We start from the raw sequence: 16129 nt of genomic DNA, 5'->3' as shown, positions 1-16129 counted from the left end.
CGGGTGTTGGCTTGTGTGGTTTCTCGGTCTTCCTTGTATGATCGCATCAGAGAGCGCCAGATGATGACCCGCATTTGTTTGTCCTCAAGGACAGGGTGCAGCATGATGATGCCAGAGATGTGACCGATTGGTGAGGATGGTGTGTTGAGGATGCAGGGTCGGATTTGTGTGCCCAACGTGGATGGGCTTCGGGAGTTGATATTGGAGGAGGCCCATGGCTCGGTATTCCATTCATCCGGGTGCCGCGAAGATGTATCAGGATCTTAGACAGCACTACTGGTGGAGAAGAATGAAGAAAGATATTGTGGGATTTGTGGCTCGGTGTCTCAATTGTCAACAGGTGAAATATGAGCATCAGAGACCTGGTGGCTTGCTTCAGCAGATAGATATTCTCGAGTGGAAGTGGGAGAGGATTACTATGGACTTTGTTGTTGGACTTCCTCGGACCTTGAGGAAATTTGATGCTATTTGGGTGATTGTTGATCGGCTGACCAAGTCCGCGCACTTCATTCCTGTGTGTACTACCTATTCTTCAGAGCGACTGGCAGGGATTTATATCCGGGAGATTGTTCGGTTGCACGGTGTTCCGGTTTCTATCATCTCAGATAGAGGTACTCAATTTACTTCGCAGTTTTGGAGAGCCGTGCAGAGAGAGTTGGGTACTCAGGTGGAGTTGAGCACAACGTTTCATCCTCAGACGGACGGATAGTCCGAGCGTAGCATTCAGATATTGGAGGATATGTTGCGTGCTTGTGTTATTGATTTTGGAGGTTCTTGGGATGAGTTTTTGCCGCTTGCAGAGTTTGCCTACAACAACAGTTATCAATCGAGCATTCAGATGGCTCCGTATGAGGTGTTGTATGGGAGGCGGTGTAGATCTCCAGTTGGTTGGTTCGAGCCCGGCGAGGCTAGGCTATTGGGGACAGAGTTTGTTCAGTATGCCTTGGAAAAGGTGAAGCTGATTCAAGAGAGGCTTCGTACAGCACAGTCGCGTCAGAAGAGTTATGCGGACCGGAAGGTTCGAGATGTGTCTTATATGGTTGGTGAGAAGGTCTTGCTGAAGGTTTCGCCCAGGAAGGGTGTTATGCGGTTTGGAAAGAAAGGGAAGTTGAGTCCGCAGTTTATTGGGCCTTTTGAGGTACTTAGGAGGATTGGGGAGGTGGCTTATGAGCTTGCCTTGCCACCCAGCTTGTCGGGCGTGCATCCGATATTTCATGTATCTATGCTCCGGAAGTATGTTGGGGACCCGTCCCATGTATTGGACTTCAGCATGGTTCAGATGGATGATGATTTGACCTATGATGTGGAGCCAGTGGCTATTTTGGGTCGCCAGGTTCGGAAGTTGAGATCAAAGGATATAGCTTCGGTGAAAGTGCAGTGGAGAGGTCGGCCCGTGGAGGAGGCTACTTGGGAGACCGAGCGGGAGATGCGGAGCAGATATCCTCACCTGTTTGAGGCTTCAGGTATGTTTCTTGACCCACTCGAGGACGAGCGTTTGTTTTAGTTGGGGAGGATGTGACGACCCGACCCGTCGTCACGTGAGTTACTGCTTCATTTTCCCCATTTTCAGCTTCTTTACGCTTCATTATCCGTATCTTATGGGATCCAGCTGGTTTGGAGAGGTTTTGGTAGGAAATGAGACACTTAGTCTCTTTAAGGAAGGTTTGGCTTGGAAAAAGTCAACCGGATGTTGACTTATGAGTTAGAGGGCTCGGATGTGATTTTCGGTGATTCGGTTAGCTTCGGGAGATGATTTGTGACTTAGGAGCATGATCGGGAGTGATTTTGGAGGTCCGGTGTAGAATTAGGCTTGAATTGGCGAAGTTAGTATTTTGGCGAATTCCGGTTGATAGGTGAGATTTTGATCCGAGGGTCGGAATGGAATTCCGAGAGTTGCTGTAGCTTTGTTAGGTGATTTGGGATGTGGGTGAAAATTTCAGACCATTCGGAGGTGATTTGGTTAGGCTTTTGATCGAATGTGTGTTTCGAAAGTTTTTGAAGAACTTAGGCTTGAATTCGATGAGAATTGATGGTTTTAGTGTTGTTTGAGGTGTTTTATTGATTGAAACAAGTTTGAATGATGATATAAGAGGTGTTGGTGCTTTTGGTTGAGGTCCCGGGGGCCTCGGGGTGATTTCGGATGGTTAACGGGAAGTTTTGGACTTGCGAAATTGGAAATTGCTGCTGCTTCTGGTATTTTCGCTTCTGCGGAAATGGGACCGCAGAAGCGGTCTCGCAGATGCGAGATAGAGGACCGCAGGTGCAGTTTTGTGAAGGCTCGTCAGGGACCGCAGATGCGGAGTGGGGACCGCATCTGCGGAGTCGCAGATGCGACTGGTTGACTGCAGATGCGGTGTTTGTGACTTTAGTGGAATACGCAAATGTGGAGGGAATATAGCAGAAGCGGTAACCGCAGAAGCGGTTTCGACTGGGCAGAGGCATTTAAATTCATCATCGCGAATTTTTGAAGGGTTTTCTCATTTTTACTCGGACTTGGAGGATTGTGGGCGATTTTGCAGAGAGATTTCAAGGGGTTTCGATAAGGTATGGATTCTTGGACTTAAAACACGATTTTATGGTGTAAATACATGGATTAGAGCTGAAAACTCAAGTAATTAATGGGCAAATAGGGCTTGAAACTTAAGAGAGCAAAAATTGGGATTTGTGGGGTCATTTAGACTCCGATTTTGGTAATCTTTATATGTATAGACTCGTGGCGAGATAAGGAATCCGTTGATATAAAATTCTCGGAACTTCGAGAAGTGGGCCCGGGGCTCGGGTTTTGCTAATTTCGAGATTTTTGCTATTTTTCGATTCTTTTCGATTGGGTTATGTTCCCTTAGCCTATTGTGACGTATTCGTTGTGGTTTTGGTCAGATTCGACGCGCGAGGAGGCCGATTTGCGAGGCAAGGGCATAGCGAGCTAGGATTTTGGTCGGCTTGAGGTGAGTAATGATAGTAAATGATTTCTTGAAGGTTTGAAACCCCGGATTTGCACGATGTAGTGCTATATTGAGGTGAAACACGCGCTTATGTGTACTACTGGGGATTGTGGCTTGGTCCATCCCGACTTGTGTTTTTACCGCATATTTGACTGAGATGAGTTTATTATTAATATGACTTGGGCCTTTTGCCATATTTTGGGCTTCATGCCGACTACTTGAATCCTTCGTGGATTTTTATCACTGAACTCCTAATTTTATCAATTCCAATAAATTAATCAAATTCAAAAGTTGATTCAGATAGGAATCCTCACTATTTTGATATACTACTTGAACTCAGTCCTGTTGATTATATTGTTTTACAAACTCAGCCGCTTTAATTGAACTTTGAGACATAAATGATATTTTCACTGTTGTTTGGGCTGAGCACTACTATTTTATTGAAGTCCGAGGGGCTTATGATGTTTTTCTGGACTGCGTGAGGCCGAGGGCCATATGTGAGGATATATTGAGTGATGTGAGGAGGCTTTCAGGCCTTGTGAGTGATGTGAGGAGGCTTTCAGGCCTTATGAGTGATGTGAGAAGGCTTTCAGGCCTTATGTTGATATAGCGCTTGGGCCGTAAGGGGCCCCTCCTGAGTCAGCAGACCCACTGTGAGCGCGGGTACCCATATGATCTGAGAGTGAGCCCGAGGGGATGATGCTATGCTGAGTGACTGATACTGAGCCTGAGGGGCTGACACTGTTCTGAGCGATTGATACTGGGCCCGAGGGGCAGATTCCTACTCACTATCTACTTGTTGTTTACATGATTTACCTGTTTTTAAAAGGAGATTTCATTTGACTCTTTACTGTTTTACTGCTTTAAGTGAGTTACTGCCTGATATAGAATTGCCTTGTGCACTTATGTGTTTTTATGCCTTCGGTTATTATTTATTATTTTTACTCACTGGGTCGGAGTACTCACATTACTCCCTGCACCATGCGTGCAGATTCAGGCATAGCAGAGTCCGCACCTGAGCGCTGATTCCTTCCAGACCAGGCAGCGATTTGGAGTTACGAGGTAGCTGTTAACGTCCGCAGCCCCTTGTCTCCCCTATCCTCTATCATTTATGTTTTCTTCAGACTATTGTACCGAATTTCATAGTTTGTAGACTTATAGAAAACTCTGTAGTAGCTCATGACTTGTGACACCCCAGTTTGGGCTGTGTCGGGATGGTTTCCCTTGTTATTGTCGCTGTTCCGCATTATTGGCTATATTAAGCATGTATTAGAATTGTTAATGTTAATTAATTGCTTTAACAGAGGCATTTGCGTTGTTCTGGCTGGCCTTGTCTTCACGAGTGGCGCCATCACGACCGGGTTTGGGAATTGTGTCGTGACACATACTGTGAGACTTTAATGGGCTATACGGATGAAAACTTTAAATGATGGCTATGCAGATGAAAAGCACCTACGCGGACTCTATTTTTATGCAATTATCCCTGATATTTAGGAACATAAGTTAGATCAGAAAAGATATCTAACTTAATTTTAAAATTATACGGACAAATTTTAATTAAGACTTTAAAGGATAATAGGAATTCCACTTCGTTTAGAATATTATAAGCGTTTAAAGAGCTTAGTACTGAAGTTTCTTTTGTATTAGTTTTGTGAATATTTAAGATTTCTAAATCAATTAAAAAATTTAATTCCTTTTTCATATATAACTCAACATCTCCACGTTTTGGAATTGCTCCATTGAAGGGAAAGTAAAGTAAATAGACTCCTAGAGCTATTTGACTTTTAAGAGGAATCTATTGATTTTACGTTTTTGTACATTGTATTAAAGAGATAATTTAATTTTTAAAGGATATTTTTGTAAACCGACATTGTATTTGTGCTTTTATATTAATATAGATATAGATATAGATATAGATAGATAGATATAGATATAGATAAATAGATATAGATATAGATATTTATTTATAATATCTATATAACTAGTTATATAGATATAATATAATATCTATATTATTTATAAATCTTTTATAATAATATAACTAGTTACTATGTACGTGCGTTGCACGTAAATCTTTAGTCAGAACTTTTATGTGAAAGAACAACTAACTAAATTTAGTAACAGTTTATTTACAAGATGATATGATCATTGTAAAGTAAACATGATAAAAATACATCAATTATTTAAATGCTAAAAATTATTTATTATATTAATAGAATACTTGAATTCAAAATGACATTGTTTTAACCTACAAAGATGATCAATTTAGTTAAGTTAAATAATATCTTATTTATAGTGTACAAATATTCAGTGTGGTGGTATCATATCTAATACTTCTTTATAGAGGACGTTATTAGTGTATGTTTCCTTCTATAACTTTGGCTTCTCCATCTCAAAAGTAAAACATATAATTGTCCATCTTTGAATCACTTCCAAAAAGTATTACTTTTTCACTACTGCACTTTGACATATTTGTGAGGGTTGTATCTATTATATATAAAGTTATGTCGAATTTAAATTATGTCGGATATAACCCGAGAAAATTATTACTGCTTTATCATATTCAAAGCAATAAAATATTAATCCTACACGTGTTTTTATAAATCAAGTCCATGACTAATTGTTTTTAACCAATCATCACGCAATACATAAATAATATTATTCTAAAGTATTTTTGCTTTTTATTTGAATATAAATTGATGTAAATCTTGAATTAAAAACAATTCATGGCACATGAACATCTAATAAAAATAAACGAATCAAAGAAACAATTTGTTAAACTTTGATATATAGGAGACTTGGACGAACTTGTTCTAGAAAAACTAATCTAACATCAATCGATTTTCTTTGAAAACTTGTAAATGAATCAATTAGTCATACTTATGTAAGAATAAATAAATTAAAGAGTCAATATCATATGTATTATTAGAAACACTTTATTATCATGTAAAAGAAAAATACTCATATGAACTTGCCCCTATTTTTATCCACTAAAATTAGATTTTATATTTTAAAAAATATCGTTTAATTATTTTCTTATTAGTTAATATTTTAAAAAATAACTCAATTTATTTGAATTAGGTAGTAGCTCCTAATATTTAGGTGAAAATACTAACTTAATTTAGTTTTAGCTTTATATGAACTAAATAAAAATTAAGATTTTAAAGGATAGTAAGAATTTTTAACTTTGTAAAATGTCATAGATGTTTTAAGAATGTAGTACTAAAAGTTTAGTACGTGCCTATATTTCAGTACGTTCCTTGTTCTAAAAGAAGTGTAATTAAGAACAACAATTCTTTGAAAGAAAATTATGGACGCACTTTTCTAATTCAAGTAGGATCAACGTTACAGGATCGGGTATATGTGTAGTTTAATCGAAAAAGAATTCCAGCATTAGGTAATTTACCATTAGATCCTTAAATTATACAAATATTTAAGGGCATAAAAGTCGATCAATATTTCAGGGATATTTTAGTCGTTCAACATTTAGCATAAATTATTCGTGCTTTTATAATAAAATATAGATATAGATAGATATAGATATAGATATAGATAGATATAGATTTATATATTATAAATGGTCAACAATTCATTCCGTTTAGGGCAAGACCTCATCAAAAAGATATTGTGATGAGACATTAAATGGACATCATAAGGTGTATATAACGTGTCTAATTCTGGCTTTCCATTGGCTAAAATTTCTTATGACTAAAAATTTCAAGCTACGATGTTGGCACCTGGTGCGACATAAGCAAACATGGCCTGACATAAGTACCTGATTTAGAAATAGGCTATGCTTCACATTTAACAGCTAAGTTATTAGCTTGCCCCAATTACGTGTGCGCTCCAAAGCCAGCACATGTCAAAAACAAGTGCCTTTATTGGGTTTTAACATAAGCAGGTGATCCGCGACTTTCCCACGCTTACTGTCCAACCTTAAAATAGCCCAAATTCTCTCTCACAATCATCCAATATCCAAAGAAGCCTAAGTAGCAATAACTCCACTGCGTGTCATATTGCATGGCTGATCATTTCTTTAACGTTACCCCAAGCGACAATCCTCCTCCTTCAGAAAACTTCTCCCCCACTGGCTCTGCTAGTGGTAATGTACTATCACCTCGTAGGCATCCGAATTTTCGAGGAATTCGGCAAAGGAACGGTAAATGGGTGTCTGAAATTCGCGAGCCTCGAAAAACTACGCGTATTTGGCTAGGTACCTTCTCCACTCCTGAGATGGCTGCTGCTGCATATGACGTTGCAGCTTTGGCATTAAAAGGTCCTGATGCTCCCTTAAATTTCCCAGATTCCGCTTACTCGTATCCCGTCCCGGCTTCTCTTTCGGCCGTGGACATTCGTGCTGCTGCTGCAAATGCTGCTGCTGCTAGAGCACCTCCAATTTCAGAAAGCAATAGTCATGAAGTACTGGCTTATACTGGAAATTATGAAGGGGCGTCGACTACTGTAGCAGCTACATTTGTGGATGAAGAGGAAATTTTTGGAATGCCGAAATTGCTGGACGAAATGGCAGAGGCAATGCTTGTTAGCCCGCCAAGGATGCATCAGTCAACATCTTACGATGAATCACCAGAAAATTCTGATGCAGATAATCTCTGGAGCTATCCTTAAATTATTATGGCCCCCATGTACAGTCCAGAACTAGAATAACGGAACCACTATTACTACAAGTTAAGTGTGCATTTGCTTTTTTGGCCAAGTAGTCCTTGACAAATAGTTTTCGGTAAGGACGTGCGTTTGGATGTGAACAAGTGCTTGTATTTCCTTTTTCTTCCTTTCAGCAAGAAAGGAAGTTACTTTTCTTTTATTGAAAACAATTAATTATGACTTCTCAAAAATTAAAACTATTAATTCAGAAGTCAAAGGAAATTGTTTTCAATTTTTGCGTAACTTCTTCAAAATGAATACACCCATATAAACTTGGTGTATGGACTCTCATTATTGTTTATAGTTGAGAAGTCCCTTTTCTTGTAATGTACGAGTAATTAATCTTGATGAAGTCTGTTGGGTAAACTTAAAACTGTACTAATACGGATGAAGCAGTAGTCATAAAAAAATATGTCTTCCATCTGGGTATTATGAAGCTCTTAGGAACCAAGTAAATGGGGTCAAGAGAGCTTGCTATTTCTAGTGTGGAGTAATAAATGCCTTTAATATATTAATATGTCCAGTTTACTAAAATAAAAATAAAAAAAAAGAATGCCTATGTCTACAGCTGTGAGATTTTTTTTGTTGTTGACATAATGAATGATATGATAGCTATGTTATTCATTAATAATGTGATATTCCGTAGTACTAATAGTTGTCTTACTAACTACTAATGTCTAGTACTATCTTTGTTCCAATTTATATGATGGAATATAAAAATATTAAAAAAAAAAAGACGTTTGACATATAAGAGATCAAATATATGCAAAGTATTAAAAATCATCATTTTAAAATAAGTAGCACTATTTTATATCTTTTGATTTTCGTTCTCCTTATAAAAGAATGAACTTTTATATAAAATGCATCCCAATAAGTTATGTCATTAGAGTAAAATAAAAACATTAATTCTAGATTTTTGTTAGTTATCTTTTTCTTATTACTTGTCATATCTTATTTGTTTTTAGAAGTATTTGTAAGACGGATTTTAAAACTATATGGAAAATTCTAGAAAAGATCAGTTTTAGAAGAGAAAGCAAGATGTATTTCATTTACTTCACTTTAAATTTACTCTTAAAATTGTTCTTAACTTAAGATAATTTAATGTTTTGCTATTAATTTTTCCTACTACATTACATTAGTTATCTTGAATGACATGCGATAAAAACCAAATAGATTAGATTTGTAAAATTGAGTAATATAGACCAAGGTATTATGGGTAACAAATTCCTATTTAAGCGAGACATATGTTTTGGATTGTACATTGTATGTCTAGATTTCACTATATAAACCAATATTTCGCGATAAATACAAATAATTCAATGGTTATTGGATACGTTGATGGAATACATGCTTCTATTATTAATCGTTTTCAATTATATATTAATTGGGAAAAGATATAAGTTCCATCTCAAACTTCTTATAAATTTTTAGTTACACGCCTAAACCTTACGTTCCGTATCCTCTTAATAAGACATTCACCACTCGCAGTGCCACATGTGTCATAACAACAATAATAACAACAAACCCGGTGTATTCTCATAAGTGGAGTCTGGGGAAGTAATGAGTACGCAGACCTTACTCCTACCTTATTAAGATAAAGATGATATTTCTAATAGACCCTCAACTCAAGAAACAGTAAAGATAAAACAACAAGTAGCAAATAATAGTAACAACAATATATTAAGGTAACATGTGTCATAACGCTAAAAAAAATTGAAGAAAAACAGCAATCTACCCTGCCACACTCCCTCACACCTGATAACCAAGACCTCTTCCCTAAATACATTTCTAATTCTAATTAATGAACACAATTGGAAATTGGAAATAGAATATGCACGGAAGGTCTATATATTATGAAACGGTAACTCTAATTCTTGATCAGGTTTACCGTTCATGTAAAAGCCTTTTGGTCCCCTTTAGCTTTTGCTTAGAAGATAATTTAAGCTTATTTAGACTTATCCACATTGTCCCCCCTGTGTACGTAGCTTTCTTTCTTAAATAAATCCTGCTAGTACTAGCAGTACCAATTAAGGGAATTTATAAAGGATAAAGGGCTATTCCTTCCAAAATTGTACATAATGGCTATCATAAACTGAAAAGGACTTGGTATCAGAAACGTACGTTTAGTATATTCTAAGAGCTTTTGGAAAGAGAACTTTGAATGTAGAATCGCAATCCCCAAGTGAAATGTTTGTTACATTGACACGATACAAATTTTAAAAACTTAAGAAAGGCTTGGAAAAGATTAAACTTAAATCTACTTTTCACTAATTAACTAGGAGTATTCACAAATTTAAAGTTGCTTTTTATAAAGAATTTTGAATTATTGTTATGTTTTTGTTTCAAGATATTTTTAAACAAAATTCTATTGTTTCAAGACATTTTTTTAAAAATTCCTTGTATCACAAAGATGTGCTTTTGAGCATAATCTCATTTAGGTGACATCTGTATAAGAATATCACGGCCCAAAACCTAATATAGGCCATGATGGCATCCAACGTCGCTATCAGGCAAGCTAACAGTGAACTATCTAAATAATTATTCATTTTATTACTTTTATAATCATAAATTCTATTAAATAAAGAAATTAATACATTTTAAATCATGGATACATACAATATTACTAAGATTTAAAATAAAATGGTGACAATAATAATGCAAAACCATTAACATCTACTAGAATATCCCAAAATCCAGTGTCACAAGTTCATGAACATCTAATAGGACAATACAACACTACTACAACATCTGTCGAGAATATAAAATAGACAAGATAAAATAAATGGGCATGATGGAAACTCTGTGTGCTGCGGATCGTGGCGTAGGATGCAGCTCGCCATAAAGTCCCCCCAGCAGGTGCGCTAATGCACCAAGATAACTACCAAAATATATACATATACAATCAGTGTAGAAGTATAGCATGAGTACGTAAATCAACGCATACCAAGTAAGTATCTAGTCTAATCCTGGAGAAGTAGTGACGAGGGATCAACATCGACACTTACTAGTGATCTAATAAATCAATATGTATTAAATTATTAATGAATATGAAGCACAACAATGACAATAAGGTAAGAACTGTAACTAGTAAAAATCCTCCAACATTTGTGACAATATAAATCTCTCAAAATCTCGTTTACTATCTTAACAGATAAGAAATATCAAGTGTTATCTTAAACTAATAAAGAATATCGTATAAATGCCAGGTCTCAATCAAAGAAAAATCTCATGAATACTCGGACTCCTAACAATATTACGCACGAGTTATGTCGAGGTTGTACAACCCGATCTAGATTAGTGTGTACATTACCGAGGGCCGACTAACACGAACCATATATGAATCTCAATATACTCCCAAGGCGTACGGCCCGATCCACAGGAAAGGAAGAAACTTATCAAATTATAGGTCACGTGTTTGCAACACTAGAACAGGAGCTTAAAGTAAACATGAACTTTACCATCTATCAAATATCTCGCCAAACAACTCAAGGTGATACAGGTCGGTCTAACATAATCCCAAATCAAATTTTACTTATAAATTCAAGTATTTAAACTAACAAATTGAGTTCAAATAATTAAAATATTACATCATAAACTCGTAAGTCTACCCGGAAACAAGTATGCGTTTAGCTACGTATGAACTCTCGTCACCTCGTACGTACGTAGTATCCACAACTAGTACCATATAACAATTTAATACATACGAGATAGTTTTTCCCTCATAATATTAGACGCGAAACTTACCTCGCTCCGAATTCAGATAACCGACTCCAATGCCTCTCTAACACCTCAACCAATGCCAAACGATCCAAAACTAGCCAAAACAACGTGCAGACCAATCACAATATACTCCATTTCTCTAAATTTAATAATTTATAACAATTCCCAACTTCGCTCGAAAAGTCAACAAAGTCAACCTCCAGGCCCATGTGCCCGATTTTCGAAATGTTTTGAAGATAATCATTACCCAAAACACAAAAAAGTCAAACATATAATTTATTCCTAATTTCATGTTCAAATTCGTGGTCAAATCCAAAAATATCAAATTCTAGGTTTTCTTCCAAAATTTCATCATATTTACAAAATTCTATGTTTAAATCCATACATAATCCATGTATTTAACTTACAACAAGTAGGAATCACTTACTTTGTATTGCTTGATGAAAAATCCTCTCAAAATAGCTCCCAAATTCGGCCACCCAAGTGGACAATAAGAGAAATGAGAGCTAAGTCCCGAATTAAAACAAGTTTGCACTTGCCCCTCCTTCTTCGCCAACGCGACCTGACCCTCGCGTTCGCGAAGCACAATCTGCTCCAGCTCCAAAACTTCTCTTCGCGAATGCGAGACAAGGCTCATGAACGTGATTCTTCACCAAGTTACCTCATCATGGATGCGACCACTCCATCGCGAACGTGAAGGCCAAGATTCCAGGCCCAGCTTCAACTACGCGAACACCCTGTCGCAAACGCAATTCACCTCAGACCAACACCTTCGAGAGCGCGATTCCCTAGTCGCGAACGTGAAGTGAAAAATAACAGTTGCCATAAATCTTGCTTTGCGAACATGTGTATCCCTTTGCGTTCGCGAAGAACAACACCAGACACCAGCACCAGTAATTACTAAATAAGGAAAAATGGTCTAAAACCTCTTGAATATACTCGAGGCCCCCAGGACCCTGTCCAATCATACCAACAAGTCTCAATACCTTGTCCAGACTTATCCAAAGGCTCAAAATTCCATGAATAACATCAAACCAAGAATCGAGGATCAAAATCTTTATTTTAACTTTCAAACATTCAAACTTCGCCGAATGCGTCCGAATCATAATTAAACATTCCGGAATGCCGTCATATTTTACGTGCAAGTCATAAATCACAATACAAACCTATTCTAAGGATCGGAATCCCAAAGGACATCGATAATATCAAAGTCCACTTCAAATCAAACTTAGACAAATTCTAAAACCTTCAAAATTCCAACTTTCCACATTTAGCGTCGAAACGCTCCCGGACCATCCGATACTCGAACATACTCCCAAGTCCAAAATCATAATACGAACCTATTAAAACCTTCAAAACTCGATTCCGAGGTCCTTTACTCAAAAGTCAAACCTTGGTCAACTCTTTCAACCTATAGCTTTCGAATTGAGAATTATTCTTCCAAATATACTTCGAAGTCCTCAAAAATAAAAACCAAACACACGTGCAAGTCATAATACGTAAAGTGAAGCTACTCAAGGCTTCAAATCACTTAATGATGCACTAGAGCTTAAAACGACTGGTGTGACGACCCGATAGGTCCTTCTAAGTACAAGCCCTTATTTTCGTGCTTTGAGGACTCTATTAGCTCTATTTGATGTTTCCCGATTTGTATGCGCTGTCCATGTCTTTATCCGAAAAGTTTTAACGTAAAAATTTAAAGAAAATATGATTTTTTGCTTTAAAAATAACTTGAGTTGACTACAATCAATATTTTTTTGTAAATGACCCCCGATCAGTATTTTGGAAATTCCGGTGGGCCCGTATTGTAACTTTAGACTAGAACTTAATTTCGGAATTGAATTCTAGGGTCTCTAGGTTGATTTCACTTCTTTTTTCAAAAGCTAGTAATTTGAAAGCTTGAAAATTTTCTAAGTTTGACCGTTGGTTTACTTTATGGCTACCGGGTTTGGATTTTGATTTTGGGAGTTGGTATAGGTCCATTTTGCTATTAGAAACTTGTCTGCAAAATTTGGTGCAAATCGAAGTTGATTTGATAGGATTTGGACGCTTCGTTATGATTTTAGAAGTTCTTGAGTTTTCTTTGAAATTTCATGTATTTTGATTTTTGATTCATAGTTTCAGGTGTTATTTTGGTGTTTTGATCATGCGAGCGAGTCTGTTTGATGTTATTACACTTATGTGCATGTTTGGTTTGGAGCCTGAGGGCTCGGGTGAGTTTCGGATAGGCCACAGACCATTTTGGACTTAGAAATTTGCTGGTTTTCAGCTGTTATTGATGTTTGATGCTTTGTGCTTCTCAATCGCGAACGGGAAATTGAGCTAGGGTGGAATTTGCTTTTTCTCGAATACGGGGACTTGGTCGCAAACGCGAAGAAGGGGGGGGGGGGGTTTACCTTTCGCGAACGCGAAGGCTTTTGGGATTTGGGGCCAGGCAAGAGGCATCCTTCTACGCAAACGTGACACACTGGTCACGAACGCGGAGGCCAGGCTGGTGATCTCTTCGCGGACGCGTGAAAGAGTTTGTGATCGCGATGGTTGTTTCCCTAGTGTTCTTCGTGAATATGTCAGGTGCTTCGTGAACGCGAAGAACACCTAATGCCCAGATATTAAAACATTTCAAAGTTGGGATTTTCATCATTTTTCACCATTTTCAAGTTAGAGCTCCGCTTAGAGGCGATTTTCAAGAGGTTTTTTATCCCAACTTCACTGGTTAGTAAATTTTAACTTGTTTTATTACATTTCCATAATCACCCATTGAGTTTAACCTTTAATATAAGATTTTTCATGTTAGAAATTAGGGATTTAAGTAGAAATTGGGGATTTTGAGAAACTGAGATTTAGACCTCAAATTGAGGTTGGATTTCAAAACTAATCACATAACTAGGCTTGGGATGAATGTGTATTTGGTTATTGGTGTGAATCTCAGGTTTTGACCAAGCGGGCCCGGGGTTGACATTTATTGACTTTTTTCCAAAATCATTAAAGATCGAATCTTCTTTCAAGCGTGGGTAGTTTCTAAAGACTTATTTGAATTATTTGGACTATATTTGGTTAGATTTGATTGTTTTGGAGGCTAATTCTAAAGGAAAAGTCACGGTTGTTCCTTGATTTGGTTGCAGAGTGAGGTAAGTATCGTGGTTAACCTTGACTTAAGGGATTAGGTCATGTTGGTCTATTTTCTATGTCTAATATGTGTAGGGATGACATATATGTGAGGTGACGAGTATATATATGTTGTTATTGGGTCAAAGCATGCGGGTGGATGTTGTTTCCTTGTATTATATTGTTTTATTGACTATGATTTTCATGCTTAGGTTAGATGATGACTTCTTTAATTATTCACCTCATATTTGTTATTTATTTTAAAGATGTTGGTAATTTTGAAAATTGAGTTTGTTATCATGGAACTATAATTGAAGTGAAAATGCTTCACGCCTTGCATTGTTAACTAGGATTTGTATTGTTGCTTGGTGAGGAATAGTGAAATTCACGAAGGGCGTTGTCGTGCTTATTTGCATGCATTAGCATCTATTTGAGAGATTGTGAGGATTAAAGTATGAAGGGTGATGCCCTGCATTTGATTTATTATCATCATTTATCATATCATGTGAGGTTGACAGTAAAAGCATGAAGGGTGATGCCGTGCGATCTTTATTTATGATAATACATGGTGAGAACGAAAGTAAAAGCATGAAGGGTGATGAGGTGCCATCTTTATTCATTTCCATATTTAATTTCCGGATTGGTGATTTACTTGGTCACAATGTTGCTCATTTCGGAAAGATATTATTTCGTGATTTCATACTTGGCGTTCCTATGTATTCCACCTTTCGCATATCCCCTCCCATTTAACATTTTAATTGTTCTACTAATTATTATGTTGCTTAATGTGTGTATATATATATATATATATATATATATATATAATGTAGGTGTCTTGTCATAGCCTCGTCACTACCTCGTCGAGGTTAGGCTCGACACTTACAGAGTAAATTGGGTCGGTCGCATTCATGCTGCACTTTTGCATTTCTTGTGTAGATACTGGTGTTGATCCCAACGACTTCTAGTGATGTTCTATTCGGATTCAGCTATGTTTGGAGACTTAAGGTATAGTTGCACTGTGTTCGCAACCCTGAAGTCCCCTTCTTTTTCTATTCTACTGTTTATCTAGTCTCAAATAGTTGTACTTGTTCGATACCATATGTGTAGTACTCTAGTTCTCATGTATTCGTGACTCCGGATTCTGGGAGATGTTTAGATATCGTCATTCGTATTCTATTATTCCATTTTAGATTATTTTAGTTTATTTTTATTAATGTTTTATTTTGGATTGTTAAAATGGGTTAAGTAATCTAGCTAACGTTGGCTTGCCTAGCAAGTGAAATGCTAGGTGCCATCACGGTCCCGAAGGTGATATTCCGGGTCATGATAAGTTGATAGCTCTTACGAGTCATGAGCAAGCTTAGTTGAGTCTAGAGGATCGGTACGAAAACGTCACTACTTATCTTGGAGAGGCTATAGAGCTTTAGGAAAATTTAACTTATTTCATTCTCTATTGTGAGATTTTATTCTATCATTGATGTTTGAATCATTCTATTCTTGTTATCTCGCAAATGGTGAGAACATGCACAACATCTATATCTGGGTAGAAGTTGGAGCCCCATATTGCAGCCACTATCAGGGGTAGGGCCCGGGACAGGGGCAGAGGTAGAACTCAACGTAGAGCTCGTGCAGCAGCACCCACTATGGAGCCTCAAATCGATCATAAGGAAGAGATCCTAGTTCTGGCCACACCAGTCGGG

The 16129-nt window shown here is 37.2% G+C and overlaps 1 protein-coding gene across 1 annotated transcript; it reads left to right on the top strand.

The window, feature by feature from the left end:
• On the top strand, window positions 6923–8023 carry LOC109226387 (ethylene-responsive transcription factor ERF027-like). The gene has a single exon (XM_019391165.1). It carries the CDS (start codon window positions 6963–6965, stop codon window positions 7566–7568), a length of 606 nt encoding a protein of 201 aa, XP_019246710.1. The 5' UTR covers window positions 6923–6962; the 3' UTR covers window positions 7569–8023.

This window comes from Nicotiana attenuata, chromosome 5 (assembly GCF_001879085.1).
Source record: "Nicotiana attenuata strain UT chromosome 5, NIATTr2, whole genome shotgun sequence".
NCBI classification, from domain to species: Eukaryota; Viridiplantae; Streptophyta; class Magnoliopsida; order Solanales; family Solanaceae; genus Nicotiana; species Nicotiana attenuata.
Note: the sequence above shows the minus strand (reverse complement) of the source record. Positions and strands in the feature narration are given on the sequence as shown.